Raw genomic sequence first — 20185 nt, 5'->3', positions numbered from 1 at the left:
CATGTCTCTGGCTATGTCGCTGTGTTTCCATGTGTCTGAGTTTTCCATTTATAGAATGTGAATATGTTAACGCAGCTTATTTGCATTTCTGCTTTTATGTAGGAAGTCACACAAAATACCTTCCTGGATCTCATTGTAGCACCTCCATAACATGCGAGAGCAAGAACTGTGCATTAATAACAGCATTACAAATACCGCCAGGATTACTCAATGAAATCCCTCTGCCATCGCGATCGTGTTACTGCTCTTACTGGTGGAGGGCTCCGAAGCCCCAGCATGGATCACCCTGCCTGATCACGGATCACCTCTCCTGCTGCACACCCAGACCCGCGCTCGGGCTGCCCGTCTCCATCGCTGGCGCAGCCATTACCCACAACACCTACACTCAAACTAGGAAGGACGCTTCTGCCCAAACCACACCTTCATTAGACACTTGGAAAACCATCTGGAAGAGGATTCTCCATAACCAGCCTTCTTAAAGGGCTCAGTGACTTTGCCTTACATACGCACACCAATACCTGTTCCCAGCTCCAAGCCTACCCCTGTTCAGCAAAGCAGAGAAGAACGTGCTTTAACTTTAATCATTTGCTGAAGTCATCAGAACTGTGTGCTTAGTTGAACAGGGGTTTTTATGAGCCAAATATTATTCTTAGTAATAAGGAGACCTGGCAATACACTAGATGGAGCATTTGATAGTAAGTAACATTAATTCAATTAAATCTTCTTACACTCTCCAGCTAATGTAGTTTACAGTGAAATTTTCTCTGGCACTCATTTAAATATAATTGCTGCACTTATCTTGTCATGAGGAAATTTCTGAAGGTTACTTGTACCGTTACTTGTAAACCTACGAGCTATGCTGACCTTTAGTTGCAAGATTTTTTTGAACTACTTAAACGGCAGCATCTAAGTAATGATGATAATAATAATAATAATACTAACGATAATAAATCTGTGCTTTCACACAGCACCTTTTAACTCAATACATACCCAAGCAAGAACTAGCAAGCCACAAAGCACGGAAAGGCATCGCATGCTAACAGCTCAGGACCATAAAGGAAAGCTAACACTGTTGGAAACATAAAGGCTGGGAGGTTACAGACTCAGAAACTACAATTTTGATAGTTTTGCTCAATTTTTCTGAAAAACATTAAAGGGGTATGCAATTGAGATAATTTCGTATTTACCTTTCATACACAAGCTGGCATTATTAATAGCTATGGGGCACTCCAGCATCACACTGAGGTTTTTGTTTTCTATCTGAATCAGAAACGAGGTTCACATCTGTCGCCCACAATTGACTGGTTTTGGTGACACTTTCAGGTGCTTTCCTACAGGTAGCCCGGTGGAAAGTGGCCTAAACCATTTGCAAAATTGAAAACTGGAGGTATCAGTCAAAGAAAACACAAACAAACAAACAAACAAGACTCCAACCCCAAGTAAAACTTCAGTGTCCACAACGATCCATAAAGCTAATGTCTCAAGAGTTTAATGAAATACTGGAAGGAGAGGTATAGAATAGAGATACAAAGAGAAACCTGCTGAGCAGGATGGAAACAACCGTTTTGGAAAGCCCCACTTATACACAGCATACATCTCAGGCCCTTGGCTATAGTAAACCTTCCCCTACAACTCTACCACAGGCTCTTTTTCTTGTCTTCTCTTTCTCACGATGGTGAGAAGTGCCCTCAAACTAAAGATCTACTCCTTTCTTCCCCTTTAGCAACAAGGAAGGAACAATACACTTTGGGCTGCTTGGGCAGCAGGCACCAAGCACAACATAACCCAGCAAGCCACCCCTAAGTGCCGAAGGCCATGGGAGGCGAGGAATGCCAAGTCTAAAGGGGGGAAAAAAACCTTCCCAGGCCACTCAGCCTCTGCCCCAGACTCAGCACTGCAAAAGGAATCCCCGCTCCTTAGTTTTTACTTCTCTGTATATGTGGCCAGGTGGATGCTTGTAAGGGTGAGAAACATTTGACATCATTATGTCTGTTTGGCCACCAAGGCTCACCAAAGCTTTATTTTTTTTATTTTTCCTCACTATTAAATAAAAAGAAGGAACCAAAGATTTCACTCTCCTCATTCCCATCCTCCTGCTCACACTCAGATGCCTGTCACATTAAGAAACATCGAGCAATTTTGTTCAACTCTTCCAGCATACAATAGCAGACGTTCAAGGGAGAATGTGGGACCGCCAAGCATCTTAAAACTCTTAAATAAAATGTGGGCTGCAGGAGGCTCTCATTCACAAGTAACATTTTCCCTTCCACAGAGAGTTCCCCCACGCTCCGGTGAAGTGAATTAAAATTGACACTGAGAAAAATCTAATTGAGCCAGAGACAACACAACACTTTTACTATAGAATCTGAAGCCCCGGCGGAATTACTCGGGTTAATATACACCATTTAAAATCGACAATGATTTTTATATCCCATGATCTGCAAATAATAAAGGAAGACTGTTGTTTTCGTACTCATTGTTTTAATTAGGGGGCCAGAAGAAGAGTGGGAGTAGGTGCCTACGGGCCTGCTCCACACTCGTTTTCTAACTGCAGCCCTCATCAGATCCGATTAATATGTGAATAAACCAATGCAGATCTCACCTGGGCAGCGTTAACATAACAAAATCTTTGTGTCAACCAGCTCAGGGATTCAAGTACCAAGAACGAAGGGAGCAGATTTGATTTAGGCGACACAACAACGGCACAGGCAGAACGTTATTCTCTGCCTGCTCAAAGTGGTTCAGAAATTTTTGGAAAAGTCCCCCCAGACCTCTGTATCTCACTTCTTCCAGCTGGTAAAGACTCAGTGACGGTATTTGTCTCCCTTTGCAAAACACGTGGAGATCTACAGCTGAAGCAGCAGTGCTGCTCCTTACGGTGCCATGCTCATCCTTGCAGCTAGGAAGTTTCATGCAGTACATTATATTAATCTACTCCCTATTGTGGTACAGCTCCCCTAAAATTGCAATTGAAAGTGTGACATCTTGAGCTACTAGGCCAGTTTAATTAACGTTTGAAACATAAATTTTCCCCGTTCAGTTAGGCAAATAAGAGACATGGTTTATTAGAAAATATCTTGTACCTCTTTACAGCTCACCTTATTTTTCTAAAAGAATGCATGACTCAGATGTAGTAGTTATTTTAAATTAAAGCCACAAGGCAGCAGACACTGAAGTTTTTTCCTCCACAAATAATAATGAATTTTTGCACCACAGAGTTTAATCTGCAGAGTGAAAGTCTACCATCCCACTTAAAACTGCATACTCATGGGCATAGATTAGAAAGTAATTAGGTTCAGTGAAAACCTGAAAAGATCCACTGGAAACTTTCAAATTTAATTTATTCACGGCTTGTCTCAGAGTGCTTTTATAAGCAATTAGAAAGACACAGATTCCTGAAAATGCCTTCTTCCCGGAGACAGATGGACCAGGAGATTTATATGGCACACACAGCCTTCCACACATAGCTCATTGGCTTGAGTTAAGCTCAAACCAGGCTTAGAAGTCACTACCAGACTTTATCCTTAGGGAGTTATTTCCTTTATTTTGAAATATGCTGATGGCTACGGTGCACTCTACAACTGATGTCTGAAACGAAGTAATACTACAACTGGCATGGCATGTCCTTTCCTGGCATCTGTATCAGAAACCTGACACTGAGTAGATAGTGGCTCCTAGCAGACCCTAAGCATGCTCAGCACTGTCCTCCCACTACCTTGCTCCAGCAAAAAATACAGGCTGGAAAGAAAGGTCTGGAGTGGGGAAGATGGAAGTAATGACCTAGTAATTAATTTACACTGCAAATGCTACACATATATCCATTTCATATCATATTTCAAAAAGATAAGGAATAACAGGCATCCTCTCAGTGATTTACTGGGGTTTATGTTTCATGTTTAGAACCAGCAAAACTGATGACATATTTATGATAAAACATTTTACATGGTCTTTAGCATTTTATTATGACCCATCATGGTAATATCTATGTGTCACTCACATCATCTCAGCACTAACAGAGAAATTCTTACTGCCTCTGAGTCTCTTCTGTCCTTTAATGAGCAGAATGTCTTGCATTGTGGGTTTTAATCTTAGACTTTCATTTATTTGTGTATATATGTGCACACGCACTTGTGCGTGATTTTAGAGGGGTGACAGGAGCAGAAGATGAAAGCAAAAAAACGCCATTCTTGTGGAGGAAATGAGAGACTTGGAAGCTGCACTGCAGCTGAAATACATGGTCATAAGGCTACTCCCCAATTACACTTGATTTTTGACACTGCTCGGTTGTCAAACATTTCCTTCCTTCGAGCTCCATCCCAAAGCACGTGACGATTTCAGACCACGTTCTCAAATCCTTTACAAAACCTCCTCCTATGTTATGGGCAAATGACTCAAACATTAGAACTGAACAGAATTAGAAACACTACATAATAAGAGAAGGTTGTGGGTTGTTTTTTCAAGCAATTGTTCTTTAACAGAAACACACATCATCTTTTAAGTGGCAAGCTGATAAATATTGTATGTTTATTCATTTAATAGCAAATTGGAAGAAGAAAGAATTTTAGTGCCACAACATCATAAAAAGATCAGAACTCACTGATGTGAGCTTTAATATGCAACCTAAGAAACTGGATGGCATAAATCTTAAACTGACATTATCTGGCACTATTAAGGAGGTATGTACTTTAAATGTAGGCACCAATCTTGAAAACAGTTAAACATGCATGTGATATTATGGCTGAGTATTATATCCATTGATTAATTCCTGTGTGCAAGTGTGTGCATGACTTGACTTAGATTTTCCCATGCATTAAAATTTTGGCTTTGAGATTATATATTTGAGAGAATAAGGTTTGGCATATTTTTCAGATTCAACAACGCAATTTGATTAGCTGGGGTTTTTTCAATTTTATTGAAAGATCAGGCTTCTTTAACCACCTACCTATGTGGGTTTTTTCTGAGGTAACAATGGCATTATGAAAAACAGACTACCCATCTATATTTTAAGAACATTCGGGAATTTTTGGTAAAGTTGCTCTAAAATATCCTATAGGTAAATGCTGGATGGTGTGCTGAAGAAGCCAGCGTTAAAGGAATTGCCTGTCTTTTTTAACTATTGTGCAAAACATTCTTTTCCAGCATTGTCTTGACAAAACCTCACTATTGTTTAAGCCCCCTAATTCTCAATCATTAGCCTTCAACTCCTTTTAAATATAAGTAGGAGGGGGGGAAAAAAGACAGACAGATATCCCCTCCTTTTTTTATTTTCTTCTTTTTCCTGAACTCTCAGGAAAACTGAACCTGTACTTCCACCTGTGTTCCTGGAGATGTTGAAGTAACTGGAAAGTGCTTGGCTTTATTTAATGCCTGAATTGATGCTCTAATATCCCTCTACCTAACTTGCCTCTTCCCAAGTGTTTATCAGACATGAGTATTAGAGATTAAGACCACCTCAACGGGAATAGGAGGTCCTACTTTTCTAATGGCTGGTCTGCGTATGGGTTTGCTATCAACTTAACTAAACCAATCCATGTAGTTAAAGTCTACGTGCTTTTTCAGCATAGATGTAATTAGCAATGTGCTTAGAAAGTCTTAGCTTGATTGCGAAAATTCATATACAGTTCTAAATCATAGTTAAGCTGCTATAAAACTGCAACCAATGAGCCCCAAAGTGATCTACTTTAATCCTTTAGAGATGTGTTATTAATTTCTTACAGCAACACCTAGAAATCTCACTTCTGGATCAAGCCCTGCCTGCAATAAATACTGTAAAAACATGGAGTGAAAAGATGCCTTAAAAAAAAAAAAAAAAAAAGCTTAATTCTGCTACAGCTCCAGTCATTCACATGCTGCATACAGGAACCTCAAAAACAAGGCTAAGGAAGGGTTTATGTTATGTGCTATTTCCCTCTTTAAATACCACAACGGAAAAACATGCTCTACCCAATCCCCCCAACATCCTCCACTCTTCCTGTTTTGCAATCACAAACCCCCACTCCTGCACTCCTGTTACAGTGTCTTCACAAATATCATCACTACTCCTGTGCCATCTGACACCGTTGGGTTTGCTGGGCCACTTTGGGTATTACAGGGGCTGACTTTCTTGCTGTGGTCAGTGATGGGAATACACAGCCAGACTGATTTATGTGGGCAACAGGTTTGCAGTCAAGTATGCCATGGGACGTTATCCTCACCTGCTATCTCTCTTCAAAGCAATGCCAAAAGATCAGGGGTCATCAGAAATCTCAGACCCTCTTCACACTGGACATAGACATACTGTCAGCTGTGCCCACCGCAGCCTTGGCACCTTGTCCTGCTCACAGGTGAAACTGCACAGGGCAGCAGTCATGTCACATACTGCTCCAGGCACATTATTTCAAAATACTAAATTGAAGAAAGCAAGAGAAAAGTTTCTTTTGGAACTTTTCTTACCACAGGTTCTGAAGACCATTCTCTGCTCTGCAAGTGGAGGAAGAAAGTTTGACTTAAGAAGCTGGAATTGTTAGCCTGCTGTTCTTCAACCTTAAGTCTATACTGTGCAGTCCCTGGGTTTAACATTAATTGAAAGTGCTTATCTATTCCTGCCTTCACTACGCATTTCAAGATATGGCAGAAACTTCAATTGTATCCCCTTATAACGTTTTCTTTCGAAACCAAGGTACAGTCCTGTATTCTTCCTCAGCTCTTCCCCTTTTAGCTTTCTTGTAAGTCGAATGCTTGAAGCCCTTTACAAGTTAACCTTCTTAGACCTTTTACCATGGCTTAACCCTTCCCAACTTCATACAAAATCACGCTGCTCTTCTCTGGACCTCTGCCCTCTTCTATAGAATGGTACTAAATATTGGTAACCATAGTTTAAACTTGATCAAAAAAATCCTTCTTTAAATGGTACAGTATTTCCTTGAAAGCTATATTCAATGCTTCCATTTATACAGCTTCACATTTTCTGTGCCTTTTTGACCATATGGACACAAAACACCACGTCAGTCCTTTTATGATATGTGCGCTCTTCAAATCCTCTCCTGCTCTCAAATCTCTGAAATATATACTCATTCAACATATATGTCCACTCAAAACTTGAATTTACTCTTCTTGCTCACGGTTCATTTTTTCCAACTGAATCTCTTTGTATTGGATTGTTTTCTTCAGGTTATCAGGTGGCTTCACCCCATCCAGTCCCTTCTGCATGATCCAAAAAGTTGGATAACAAGTTGGTGGTTCATTCTGTTAAAGGCATTTACATAGAGAGTGAAAAAGTATTGATCTCCAATAACAGTCCCTGTTGCTCTCCAGTCATCATCCCCTCTCTTTCCCTGGTCCATAACCTTTCCCCATTCTAATCTGCCCTCGATCATCTAACCAGCTCCTTTCTCCATTTGAAAAGGGGCCCTTCTCTGCTTCACCAGCAACCGCGTGTATTAGGCTCCTGTGTGACACCGTGCAAAACGCCCCTGGGAAATCCAGCTTGATTATAGACACAATTTCACACCTGTCCACTTTCAGAGAAACCTCTTGAAAAACTCCAGCAGATCTGTCAAATAAGAATTACCTTTTATAAATATCAGCTCACATCTATAATAGATTTTATGATTCTACTTATAACCCATATTTTTTTTTTAAATGGTTCTTTAAGGTTTAAATTTAAACATCTTAAAGTCAGAAACTGAAAGTTGAAAACTCAATTTTATAATTCACTCTCCTTCCCTGCTGTATCTAATGGCAACATCTGGCTTTTGCCAATCTTTGTCTTGTGAAACTTCACAGAGTGCACAAAGCACCTGCTAAAAGGAAAAATATACAAGGCACTTCTTCATTCGGTGCATGAAAGACTTCTTCAAGCCTACAATTATAACAGAAGCTCTCTCACCCGTGAACACTAAAATTTAGTGTAAAATACACATGCATAACGGCTGTGGTTTCAAGTCCCGCAGTTTCGATAGCGTATGTGCTCACGACACAACTCATTGGATCTCAAGAGCGAAACAATGTTCATGTGGACCTGTGAGAGCGTTCAAAACACAAAATAAGTCCAAAAGTGTGGAGAAACCCTGACTCCTGGAGCACTGGCTGAAGGGAGCTTTTAAAGAACATCTAGAATAGTTTTGCAAAACACGATGCATTGAAATGGCTTCAAGCAGCGGAAGCGTGCAACTGCCTGAGCAGTGAGGCAAGGGCAGGCAGGGAACAGCTGGTCTTTGTTGCCGATTAGGACAGTCAGGATGGGCTTGTGTGACAAGCGGAGTGCCACAGCTCTGCTCCCACGCGGGACTGCCCCAGTCCCCTTTTCTCCTCCTGCCACACAGAAAATGGGGCACCATGAGCAGGGACCAGCACAGGAATATTTCTGCAAGGCTAAAGGGTAGCTGAAATGGAACCCCAACAAGCCAGATAACTTCTGCCTCCTACATGCCTCGCCCATGTGGTCTCTCCTGTATGCAGCAGACAAATGCCTCATTATCAGATTCCTCTGCTTGCTTCCCGGTAGACTTAAATTACCATGTTAAATAGGATAATAATAAACACTGGCCTTTAACTACAGCACATACTTGTTCACTCAGCAGCCTCCCTCTAATCTGATAAAGGGTGTGTAAAAGGCTACAAGGAAACACGCAGTTCGTTGTTTGGCGGGTGCCTCTCCCCTGCTTTCTGCAAGGCGATTGCTATGGTAGCATGAGCAGGCACCGGCTCACAGAGCTGGTTTAGGGGCCCTGGATCCCCGCAAGAATTACAGGTATTAAAACAGGGGCAAGGCACCCAAAGGACGTTGTGGATCTGGCCTGAGACTCTTCTGTTGCATTTCAAAAGGCAAAAGTAGCCCTGTTGCCATCTGCTTGCTTCAGCAGTCGGATTCCGAAACAAAAGCAGCCAAGGAAATCTTTCCAGCTTAGGAGAACAGCGGGGAAGAAGAGAGATCTCGGTGGCAGTGTATACTGCCTTCGCATAAAGCTTGCTGTATTTGAGGTATTACAGAAGCTCTCTTTAACAACTACTCTGGAAAAAAACCCCGTCATCTATCCACCCAGAATAAATTATACAAAGAGAGCAAGCTGGATTGGGAACAGAGAGGGCTGATCTGCATAGATTTTGAATCCCCTTAGCCCCCAGAAGCTGAAAGTGCCATTTATTTCAGCGTTACAGGATTTCCTGGCTTCCACACACACCCCCCACCCCCCCACCCCCCAGTTTACCTAATCCTCCGGATTTCTCTTGTTGCAGAAAGAGGAAAAAGGCTTACAAAACAACAGGGGATAAACGCAAAGTCAAATTACTTTGCCGAGCTCTTTCACACATCCAAAAAGAACTGCAGAACTGCAAATGCTGGAAAGCATGCGGAGTTTCCTACTGATATTCCAGCCATCACCCATCGAAATGCAGCCATCCCTGTGGTTCCCAATTAATAAAGCCGAGCTTCAACATTTGCACTAGCCGCAATATAGCTGTGGGAGTAAGGTGGCTTTCCTTTCAGTTTTCTAAAGTGAGTACAACTTGGCTTTCTACCTGTCTATCCTCTGGCTTCTGCAGAAGGAGGAATGACATGAACTAGGCCGTCTGTCGTTGGAGGGTATGAAAGACAGTCTTAATAACAGTAAGAAAGAGAGAAGCAGCCTATGGTTATTTTTGACAGAATCAGGATAAACTCAGATTGCAACTTCATAAACAGTTCATCGGAGAAAAAATTCCACCCAAACTGGAGAAGCCCCTTTGGCCAAGCTAACAGAAATGCACAGCTCTCATCTGGTGAGAGTGAAATCTTTCTTCCAAGAACAACACCAAACCGCCACCGCTCCACCCACGCCACACAGTGTAGTAACACTAACTTGCATTTTTGTCGTTGCAAATCTTGTCTTGCAGAATATTCAGAGAAAATTTCTGGGTGACTGCAGCCTTGTGATCATTCTGCACAACACAGAGCCACAGCCATGCAATGAAATACAAAATGGCCTTTTTCCAGCGTCACCTGACCACCGATGCACTATTCTACAAAACTGGAGGTGATGCAGAGACGCGGCAGGCAGGCAGATGCCTGGCATGACCCCCACCTACCCAGCTCAAGTCAAATGAAAGCGGTTGTTTCCTGTGGCTGTTTACAGAGGAGGAGAGCATCGAATTCAGCCACACCTCTAAACAAAAAGTCAAGACTCAGCTTGATGATTAAATGCCAATTACACAGCACAAGTGAAGTATTTCTCATGCATCGTGATGACAATGAGACTATTAGCCATTTTCCAGGGCATTTGTATGTTGGTTTGTTTGCTTCTAACATTCTTAAAACTCACACAGAATCCTTTGCACCAGTGGATTACGAAAGTACAGCTCATTCCCAGTCACAAGACATCCACAAGAAACTCAAGAGGTTTCTATATCTAGCAACCTGGCTTGCAGACTGAGCCAGAAGGAAGAACAGAGCCAGCCAGCATGGAGACACTCTCCTCCAAAGCTTCCAAGGGAAAAGCCGACCACCAGAGGAGCTGGCTGCTGTCTGGGAAACATAAACCTGATCGTTCTTCTGTCTTGCTTGAGGATTAAATTAATTTACTCATTAAAACATATAATGCCTGAAGTGACATAAAAGCATCCTCTCTGCATGGCTGAAAAGACTTCAAGCAAAAAAACCCCAAACCTTTGAAAAGGAATATTGAATATGGGGACCGCAAATACCCATAGTCTACAATGGTTTGCATGATCTGTGCTTAATCCTTACACCTTTCTGCTGCCTGACAGACGGGTACAGTATGATGGGAAACACTACCAAAACGGGAATCAACGGCTTTCTTCTGTCTAACCACGATATCATTCTCACTTCATTTACTGCTTAGTGGAAGACATTTCTAGGGCCCAGGATCAGCTCTTTCTAAATGGACGAGTCTCAAAGTTCAGCATCTTAGTGGGTTAAACTAAGTAGGAGTTTGCTCATCCATAGCAGCCTGGACTGCAGAAAATCCAGTTTCTTGACCTCTTAATGCTGTCTTCTATCCAGCATTACAAGAAAAAGACACTTGGTGAGAGCTGTGTGCTAACATGGCAGCGGGCTACATGCTACAGTACATCAATCCCAGGGAATGGGGGGAGCTGGAAGCAGAACTACACTGAAACGCTCCAACCAAAAATATCTTCTGCTTGTGAAGGGAAAGAGCAATCTAGTACAGGGGCATGATTAGCAGCGAGATAGGGTGAGATGAACCTCCTCCCTGACATCGGTGTGACATCAGGACCCCAAGTCTTTTAACTAGGAGTTATATATGCAAGTGACCCAAAACGGACTAACTTCACTCAAAGCACGAGGCTACTTAAATCAGGGCAGCAAAGAAGAGGCCATTGAGAGGATCCTCTGCCCCGTGCAAGGGCAAGGAGGAGATGCTGAGCCTTGGTAGGGCTTTTCACAACAGCACAAGAGCACCCGAAGGTGTGCTGTGTGCCTCACACAACAGCAGCCACCTCCCACTGAACTGGAAACCTCAAGCAAGTGCTGTTTTGCACTGTTAGCAGCTAGCCCACAAAAGCATGTTATTATATTCTCCGTGCCATGTGCACTTTAAAGGTTTTTAGAAGCAGTGGCAGGAGCACAGTAAGAATGAGTAAGTATATAGTAACCTTACAGCCAGGCACACACCCATACCTAGCAATGCCTCTGAGCTGCACAAATCACTTGCAATGCTAGCAACACTTTCATGTACCAAACATGAAGTGTAAATGAAAGTATACAGCTATTTAGGGAGAAAGATACATTCTGTGAAACAAAATACTCAGTCTACATGTAAACATATGTTATGCTTACATCGCTATAATACCTAGAATTCTCATGGGCCTAAATATAGATAGATATACAGTGAAAGAAAGCAATGTAGTTAAGGACAAATACTTTAAATACGTATAGAAAAAAAGGCAGAAGAGAAAACCAACACTTCCTTTTAGAAAAATACTAGTGCCAAAAATCAATCCTTTAACACGACTGCAGAAAAGAAATCAGATTTTGGGGAAAAGAGCAGGGCCACTCTGTTTTGTAATTTTAATTGCCTCTGGAGCAATGACACAGCAAGACCCCACTGTTACCATTTCTCCCCTTTTGTATCCTTAAAGTTATTCCCACCTGGGGTGAAAAGAGGGGAAAAAAAGGAAGTAGAAAATTATATTTTTCATGAGCTAATCCTGGGAAAGTGATCGCTCAAGTTTCCATGTTTCTTGGCAATAAGAATTTAAACAAAGACGGCAATCTTTTGTTATTTTTTGCACAGTCGGAATGCATGCTTCCAGATAACAGGCATTTAAACTGCAATTGAAGAAAAGGAGGAAGACAGTAATCGATAGGTATTCAGGAGTCCTCTCCTCTCAGGACTGCTGCATAGCTCAACACAGTATGCTTCAAAAAAGACAGCCCATATGCAAACCTCTTTGGAAATCCTGAAGGCAAGCAAGATCATGGGGGTGGGAGAAAGAAAAAACAGAAAAAAACACCCACAAACCAAAAACTAATTGAAAGCAGTGAGCACAACTACTGTACCTTTACTTTGGGGAGGGTTCTGACTTCTGTCTCGGAGAACATTAATCTGGTAGACAGCTCCATAAGGCTCAAAAAGTTCTTTTAACTCTTTTTCCGACCATGAACGGGGAATCTGTCCAACAAACATCTTAATGGCATCTGGGTCTGGTTGGTCTGAATGATCCAAAGCTCCATTCATCTTGTTAGCTGTGCCGTTACTAGAAAGTGGAAAAGGAGATTAAAAAGAGACGGCAAGTTAGGAGAGTACGCAGTTTTCATGTGCACTAGATGCAGAAGATGATGTCAATTGGCACAAAGCAGGAAAAAACAAATCAGTATTTAATTAATAGCATAAGTATTGTGAACAAAAAAACAATGCAATTACATTTTTCATTGAGTCTGGTTTTCTCTGCAGGCTGCTGCTTAATGTCATTATATAAGAAGAGAGCGGCACAATGCAAACCGGGACTTTTGCATTTTAAAGCAGAGGATAGTTGCAAATAAGTGCAGATTTCTCTCCATGGCTGTTGTAAACAGAACTGCAGTGAATTCTCACTACACTGGCTACTGGCAGAAATAAGGCAGTGTGTGTGTGTGTGTGTCTGTCTCTGTGTGTGTGTGTGTTTTGTAATAAAGTCACATGAAAGGAATATGAAACACTTGGCAATCTGTCAGATGACTAATGCAAGACGCCAGCGATGAATTTGCAGATTGTGTGAAGCATCCATGTGTGCATCAAATTAGTATGATATTGCCTAGAATGGAAAACACTCCTGCTATGTGGCTGGTTGCTGCCGATTAGTTGCCTACGCTCTTTAAAAAGCAAAAGCAGTCTGGAGAGCTCCAGTTTAAAGCAAATTGTTTATTGCGCCCTGCTATAAAAAAAAGAAAAAAAAAAAAAAAAAGAGACGCAATTCAAAAAGAGAAAGCAATGGCAGAATTGCCTATTTTGTTGTGAAAATTAAAATGCTGCTTCAAAAAGTTTTGCTCCCTGCAAAAGGACATCAAATTTTTGAAATTTTTCACACTCTGTAAATTGTTACCCTATATGATCTCCAAATGTACATCTCAGTTCAAAACAACCACACACTTCCGCAGGGGAAAAGAACATAGTAATAAAAAATAACTTGCTCTGTGAGACCTATGGCATATTATGGCTTAGGAAGAGCTGTACTCTTACAAGGAAAACAAGTAATTTTAAACACTGAACAAAAGTAAAAATAAAAATTACAAAAAAAAAACCAAACAAACCAACCCAAAAAAAACCTCTCGTGTCATTATTGATAATTAAGGACAGTAATTTCAACTAATTACTTGGCTAGAGATTCCACAAGTGATGATAATTCTTGGATGCTTCAGTTTCATGAAATAACACTAATGAGATGCGACTTTTAGAGCATTTCCCCCACCTTCCCATCAGGGACAGGGGGGAAATGGCTGTGTTCAGCAAGGTCGAAAGTTGATCGTTGCAGAATTCAGGCATTTCAGAGCCACCTGCCACATTCAAAAAACTTGCCTTTAATTACAATTTCTCTGTTTGACGATTGTTCAGGAAAGAATGCCCACAGGAGGACTTGGAAGAGCTCAAAATTTGCACAATGAGACAAAAATCGTATTTTACATCTTAAAAAAAATATATCTAAGAATGGCAAGAAAAAAACCAACCCTGTGTAATTCCTGTCTCACAGCTATAACCTGTGCAAAGACAAATTATTTAGTTCCCTGTGTTTCACCTCCTTGCAAGGATAATTCACCTAATCACAATAATAAGTCCATATTAACTCTAGCATTTTCCGTCCTTACAGCAGGCAGGAGGAAATTATATTACAGGCACATTTTAAACTAACAACAAGAAGTTTGATCATCACTTGTGAAGTGTCTTCAACATGGATCAGCAGGCAACAGGATCTCACTTACTAGACAAAATTCCTGTTGATTCTAGTGGGAATCTTGCCTGAGTAAAAGACTGAAAGGTTTGGTCCAACCTTTCATATCATGTTTCATGTGCAAATACCCTCTCTTGTCTTACATATACTTTTCATTTTGAAGATGTTCTACAGGTCACAGGCACACTTGGAGAAATGACAATTCCATGCTACATACGCATTTTCCGTACATAAGTAACACACTAAACCAACGAACCAACCAAAGAACCACCCCCAAGAATCCCCAAAAAACTGAAAAACCCTGAGTAACTCACTTGAATCATACTCCATGGGAATAACTTTCAAGACTTTCATGGAGCAATAAGCACCTCCATGACACTTATACCTCTAGAAAATCACTCCATTATTTCTTTCCAATTCCTATTCCTTTATGTAAAACACAATCTGATAAACAACCTCCCTAGGAGGGAGGTTGAAAAATCCCTCACTTACAGCTTCACATAAGGGAAATGCTTACACATTCTTTTGGACCTGCAAAGACAAGAGAAGGTAGAAACATCGCTGTGCAGCCCCCAGCTTTGCCCTGGACTCAGTCAACTATTTTCTTTCAGAAATCAGCTTCAGTTTTTGCTTCATTTATTCTCTATGTTGTTTATATTAAAAAATGAATTGAGCTAGTTTTTAGAGTACGTCCTTCATCTATTCCTTCTGTTGGATCCCTTCTCTAAGAAATCCATACACAATTGCTACTTTAGCCCCAAATTGCAGCAAAGGTCATCTTTAATAAAGAATAACAAGTTTATTCCTTTGCTTTTTCCTTTACCCAAACCACATTTACCACCAAGAGCACCACAATTTCCATTGCTAATAAGCCAGTTTTTGGGAAACCACAAAACCGAACACTGCTACCTGTTTTCTGAGGTTAATGACCCCATTAGCATCATGTTCCTGCTTTGAGCTAAAGGTGTAGGCACCAGCCAAGATCTCTTCTAAATCCACAAAATGATTAAGCCCTTTCTTTACTTTGGTGGAACTGAAGTCAAATTACATTGATCATGTTCCTTAAATGCTTTATTGGATAAAGATGGCTTTGACTCCAGGTGTAGGCTACCGTATGCTGTGATGCGAAGCTCCAGGGGACAGGTTTTGTCACTCGCTGTCTGAATTAACTTGGGTAAGTCATTAAACTTCTCCAGACTAAATTCCACCATCCACTGACAGCTCTGTCAATCCCCTAACTCCTGCAGATTTAGGAGGGAAAAAACAAGCGTAACTTTTCCTTATAATCCTTCTCTACCCTACAAAGGTAGGAGGTTCATTGAGCTGTCAACATCTGGGGGAGCTGATAGGCAAGTTCAGGCTGCAGAGAGAGCGCTCATTTCTACAAGCTCAGGTGGGCTTCTTTCTAATTGCATTTCCTTTGATTTCAGCATGAACTCAGGCTCTCCAGCACCTCAGAGGAGGGATCCCACTCCCACCGTTGGCGTGTCGAGGAGCACGTGAGCACTGTGACCGCAATGGCACCTGCAGTAGCATCTTCACCCAACGGCAGCTGTAGCCGTAGGACTGCGGCCAATGCAGACAAACTGAACAAGCCAATAAAACAACAGGGGGATGACCACGGGGAAAACCCCCAAATTTTAGAGATTCTATGGATGTGATCCCTACAGTGTACTTGAGGCCTCCTGAGGATCACAACTATACAGCACACCTGCCTGATGAGTTGTCACAGAGCTTGTTGGGTCAATATAAAATCCAGCCAAATATTCTTGAACCCTCACAAATAATCTCTGCTAAAGACTAATTCCCTTATCCTCTCCCAAGCTTCACCTTCACCTGATGGACACTCTGCACCTCATAGTCGCCAACAGCTGCAGGGACTTTTGTTACTGCTCTTTGCCAGCACAATGGCTCTCAGAGGAAGTGATTCCTTCCTTCCCCCATCTTCCCTTCCTGCAGGACCCAAGAAATAACAAGGCAAAAGAGAAACTACGTGTGGAACTTTCCAAGAGGAGAAAAAGCAATTTTTGTGAAAGATTAAGACTATTTCTTGAAAGCATAAGTGTACAGAGACAGCTGTTTCTAGAGGACACTAATGAGAACGGGATCCTTTGACAATTACTGTCAGTACCCAAATGATGACATACATTAAAAAAAATAAAAGAAAAAAATGTAGATTATGTGGTATGCTGTCTCTACACCGCAGCAAGCCTTCCCTCCATTGCCAATTTAGCCCATTGGACTCAGGGGTGACCCAGCACATCATCTTCACTGACAAGGTGTCATCTATATCGTAGAGAGCAGCCTGAGGGCAGAGATTAAGCCACTGAGTTGCTGGCTGCTTGTGGCTGCTGCCAGAGCATCCTCTCTCTCAATTTGTGCCAATTTTCCTTCTAATAACCTAACTACCATTCCATCATTTCAGCAAGTTGACAGGGCCACTCTTTGAGGAGCTAGAGATTGTTTCAATATTACTGCTGCTTAAGCAAGAGCTCCGGAAAAACCTAGTAGACGCCTTCTCTGTCTCTCCCGTTCGTATCTGTAATTACAGCAAGACTGCTAAAAATGAACTGACCGCTAAGGAGAGAGAGGCAGACTTCAGAAACAAAGTCTGGATCAAAAAGAACTCTCTTACATCCATCACTGTTAAGAGCTTTGGTGTTAATCTACGTTCATTTCCATTAATGAACGAGGTGTCAAGCCAGGTGCTGAAAAATGGCCGTCAAATGGGTTTATGTGAGACCCCTCTCCACAGTCTGTTTCTAACCCTGCCCAGAACCCTTCTCACTGTTCTGGCTTGGTTAATTCATATCTCGACCCTTAGCCCATTTCAGTGGTTTTACCGTTTTGCTGGGGATGTTCCCTTTTCTGTAGGAGAACGCTGCACCTCCTCTAAGAGCCAACGTAATGACAAGAACACGATAATGAACGGGTTCCAAGTGTAAAGACGACTAAATCCACCCCGATGCAGAGGCATTTACAGGCATCAGAGTTTTACGATGATAAATATTTACATCCGAGCCTTGGAGTTACTGCCAGGATATCACACCAGCTGACAAAGGGACAACACCCATTTGAAGGACTCCAACTGCTGTCAAGAGAGACACACAAGCATCACCTTACTGTACTCGAAAGATCGTAATTGCTGGTTTACGAGCAAATTTTATCTGGAAGGACCCAAAAGGGCTTTATAAGCTCATTGTTTAGAAAGGAATGACTTCATCGTAAGGTGACAGACGGCAGCTGTTTAATGACATGGAGCATTATTGTACAACAATTTCAGCCAGGAAGGGTAGAACAATACCATACCCAATTGAAAACTGCAGGGGGTTGCGATTTATAGACACAGAATGTAATTACCTAAATTGGATTTTGGCCAGCAAAATAAGGGCCAGAACCTGTGACAAACACAAAAACGAGCCATTCCATATTTTTAAGCTGTAAATGACCAGGTCTCTGTCTTTTTTTGGGGGGGAAAAAAGTCATTTCCAGAAGCTTTCTGGCCCATCAGCATTTTCGCAGCACAGTTGCTCAAAAGCAGCTCAAAGGAAAGATGGTGTTTCAAAAATCATTAACTGCTCCTGCTGTAGTACCTTTTACAGTTCTTGGCAGAACTATTAAACACTACTAATACCAATAATTATTATTAACACATATCCCTAACAGCAGTTGCTAAACGAACCTGACACCGTGCCCAATGAACAAGCAGCATACAGCGGGATGCTTGCTCCTATGCATGCAGTGATGTCTACAAAATAATTTTCTCCAGGCTTCCCTACGCCCATCAGTGGGGCTGACAACTAAGTAGCTATAAGACTTGCAAACCTGCCATTCTGCTACACTTGAAGGCCAGCTGCAATTGCAGGAGGGACACTGAAATCCTGAGCTTGCAAAACATTCTCCCTTACTCCATTTTACAGACCCATAAAGCCTTAACAAAGAGCTGAGCAATTCTTCGTCCATCCAGCAGAGAGCAACCACACTTGCACTCACACACCCACATTAACTACGTGAACAGTTCTGATGGCTTTTAATATCTGACATCCAATCCTCAGATTTTATTCTTCTTAGTAGCTAATAACACTCAAGTGCTCGTGTAAGCCCTGAATGGTAAATGCAAATAATTTTTTTCTTGTGTTGCCTCCACGTTGGCAGAAATTAGCTGTAAAAGCATAATTTCTATAGACAATGGAGTCCTTTTTACTGCTCTGATAGTTTAAAATTCACAGTAATTTTTCTGGTGAAATCAGTGATGAGCTGCAGCTCAGCTTTGCTAACTCTCTCTGCCTATTCGATCATACAAACATTGGTAAATCATTGTTACTACAGGGGATACTTGCTTTCTGATTAATTCCAAATTTAGTACATGTGATCGTTTTAATGCCTCAAATGCAAATTTTAGGTAAGGTACAGAGGCAGCCTCCTGTCACACAGGAAAAGGTTTGAAAAACTGGGGGAAAAACCTCCTACCTTGAAAAATGTCTTGATGGGGAAAAAAATTGAGCTGGGAGAAGGAGCAGCAGGGGGAAGTTGCCTTTCAAGTAGGTAGGTCAGCCTGCATGATACTACGGGCAATACAAATTGGGAAAAGTACTGACCAGAATACATACTACAGAAACATCAGAAGACAGTTGATCCCACATGACATAAAACACACTATTTTTTAGAGGCGTAGATGCAGATCCCTCATTAGTGTCACGGGAAGAAATCAAGGATACCAAAGGAAATCATCGTAAGAGCTATGTTAAAATGCAATTACCTTTTCGGGTCATGGTGCACTTTCCAGCACGTACACACCTTTGTGCTAAGTCTTCTGGACTTCCTAAAATGAGCCCTCAAGAGTTCTGCTCACCAAAGCAAATGAGAGAGGGTCTGTCTCTGCCCAGCTGCAACCTCCTCCATGAAAGCTGGTGGCTCTTCAGCTGTTCAGCCTTTGCGCTGCTGCACCACCTCCATTACAAACCAGTTTGATTTAAGGCTGGGGTTTGAACCTAAACCCTGGATATCCCTTGTATACATGTTTAAAACTAGCAAAAGGTGTTATTTTAATGTCCTGCTTTTGGCAATACTTCCTACAACTGTACACTAAAGTAACGGTGCCTTTGCAAAAGCTTTGTACATCTGCTACATCGCACCCCCACAAAAACTCTACATTCAAATACATCCTCTAAAAAAGATGTCCAACACATCTCCGATTGTCTTGCCACTGGTGTATGGACCTATTTTTTATCAAGTAAATTATTTTTTAGAACACCCAGTAGTGCTTAATGATGTGCATGTGCTGTACGCAGACAAAAGTGGAGCAACTTGTACAAGATAAAATATATGTAAACAATAGAACGAATGACTACAGAAGTGAAGATGACAAACGGGGAGGAAGAAGCTTGGTTTCTTTTTTGAAGTCCCCTATTTTGGAAACCAATTAAGTATCATTGCTAGTTCACCCAATAGTGGAAGCAATTAAGCACACCATCTGTACAGGCCTGAACTGGGTAGCATCTTTTTGTTTATGCTGATAAAACTTATAATGGTCTACTTTCAGTATCTTTAAGGATTTGCTTACACCAGCCTATAGATTTTACTGAACTGAAATCAGTAGAAGCCCAACAGCCAGTGACAGACTCCTGCCCTGTAATGGCTGAAGAAAGCCAAACCCACCCCTGACCACCTTGAGTTTGTTTCCCCTCTTGTTCAAGTATGGATGAGGATCACAAATTTCTAGGAATATATGCTAAGAATGACTAAAATAAGTGGCTTGGAAATCTAAACTAAGAGGCTGTGTATTAACCTCCAGCCTTGTTCTTCCAGGCTGTCACGTAGG

At 41.6% G+C, this 20185-nt stretch overlaps 1 protein-coding gene across 11 annotated transcripts in view; it reads right to left on the bottom strand.

Moving 5' to 3' along the window:
• Positions 1-20185, bottom strand: part of CELF2 (CUGBP Elav-like family member 2) — a 376931-nt gene that overhangs the window by 119162 nt on the left and 237584 nt on the right. For 10 of the 11 annotated variants that reach the window (XM_040595111.1, XM_040595113.1, XM_040595115.1 and 7 more), the window contains one exon: positions 12500-12696. In XM_040595111.1, coding sequence (XP_040451045.1) covers positions 12500-12696 — 197 coding nt within the window. Of the gene's footprint in view, positions 1-12499; positions 12697-12863; positions 13071-20185 lie in introns of those variants that run through there. The other variant, XM_040595116.1, reaches the window with a different exon arrangement.

The sequence above is a fragment of the Falco naumanni genome, chromosome 5 (assembly GCF_017639655.2).
Source record: "Falco naumanni isolate bFalNau1 chromosome 5, bFalNau1.pat, whole genome shotgun sequence".
Classification (NCBI taxonomy): Eukaryota; Metazoa; Chordata; class Aves; order Falconiformes; family Falconidae; genus Falco; species Falco naumanni.
The sequence above is the reverse complement of the archived record's forward strand: the minus strand, read 5'-3'. Positions and strand labels throughout refer to the sequence as shown.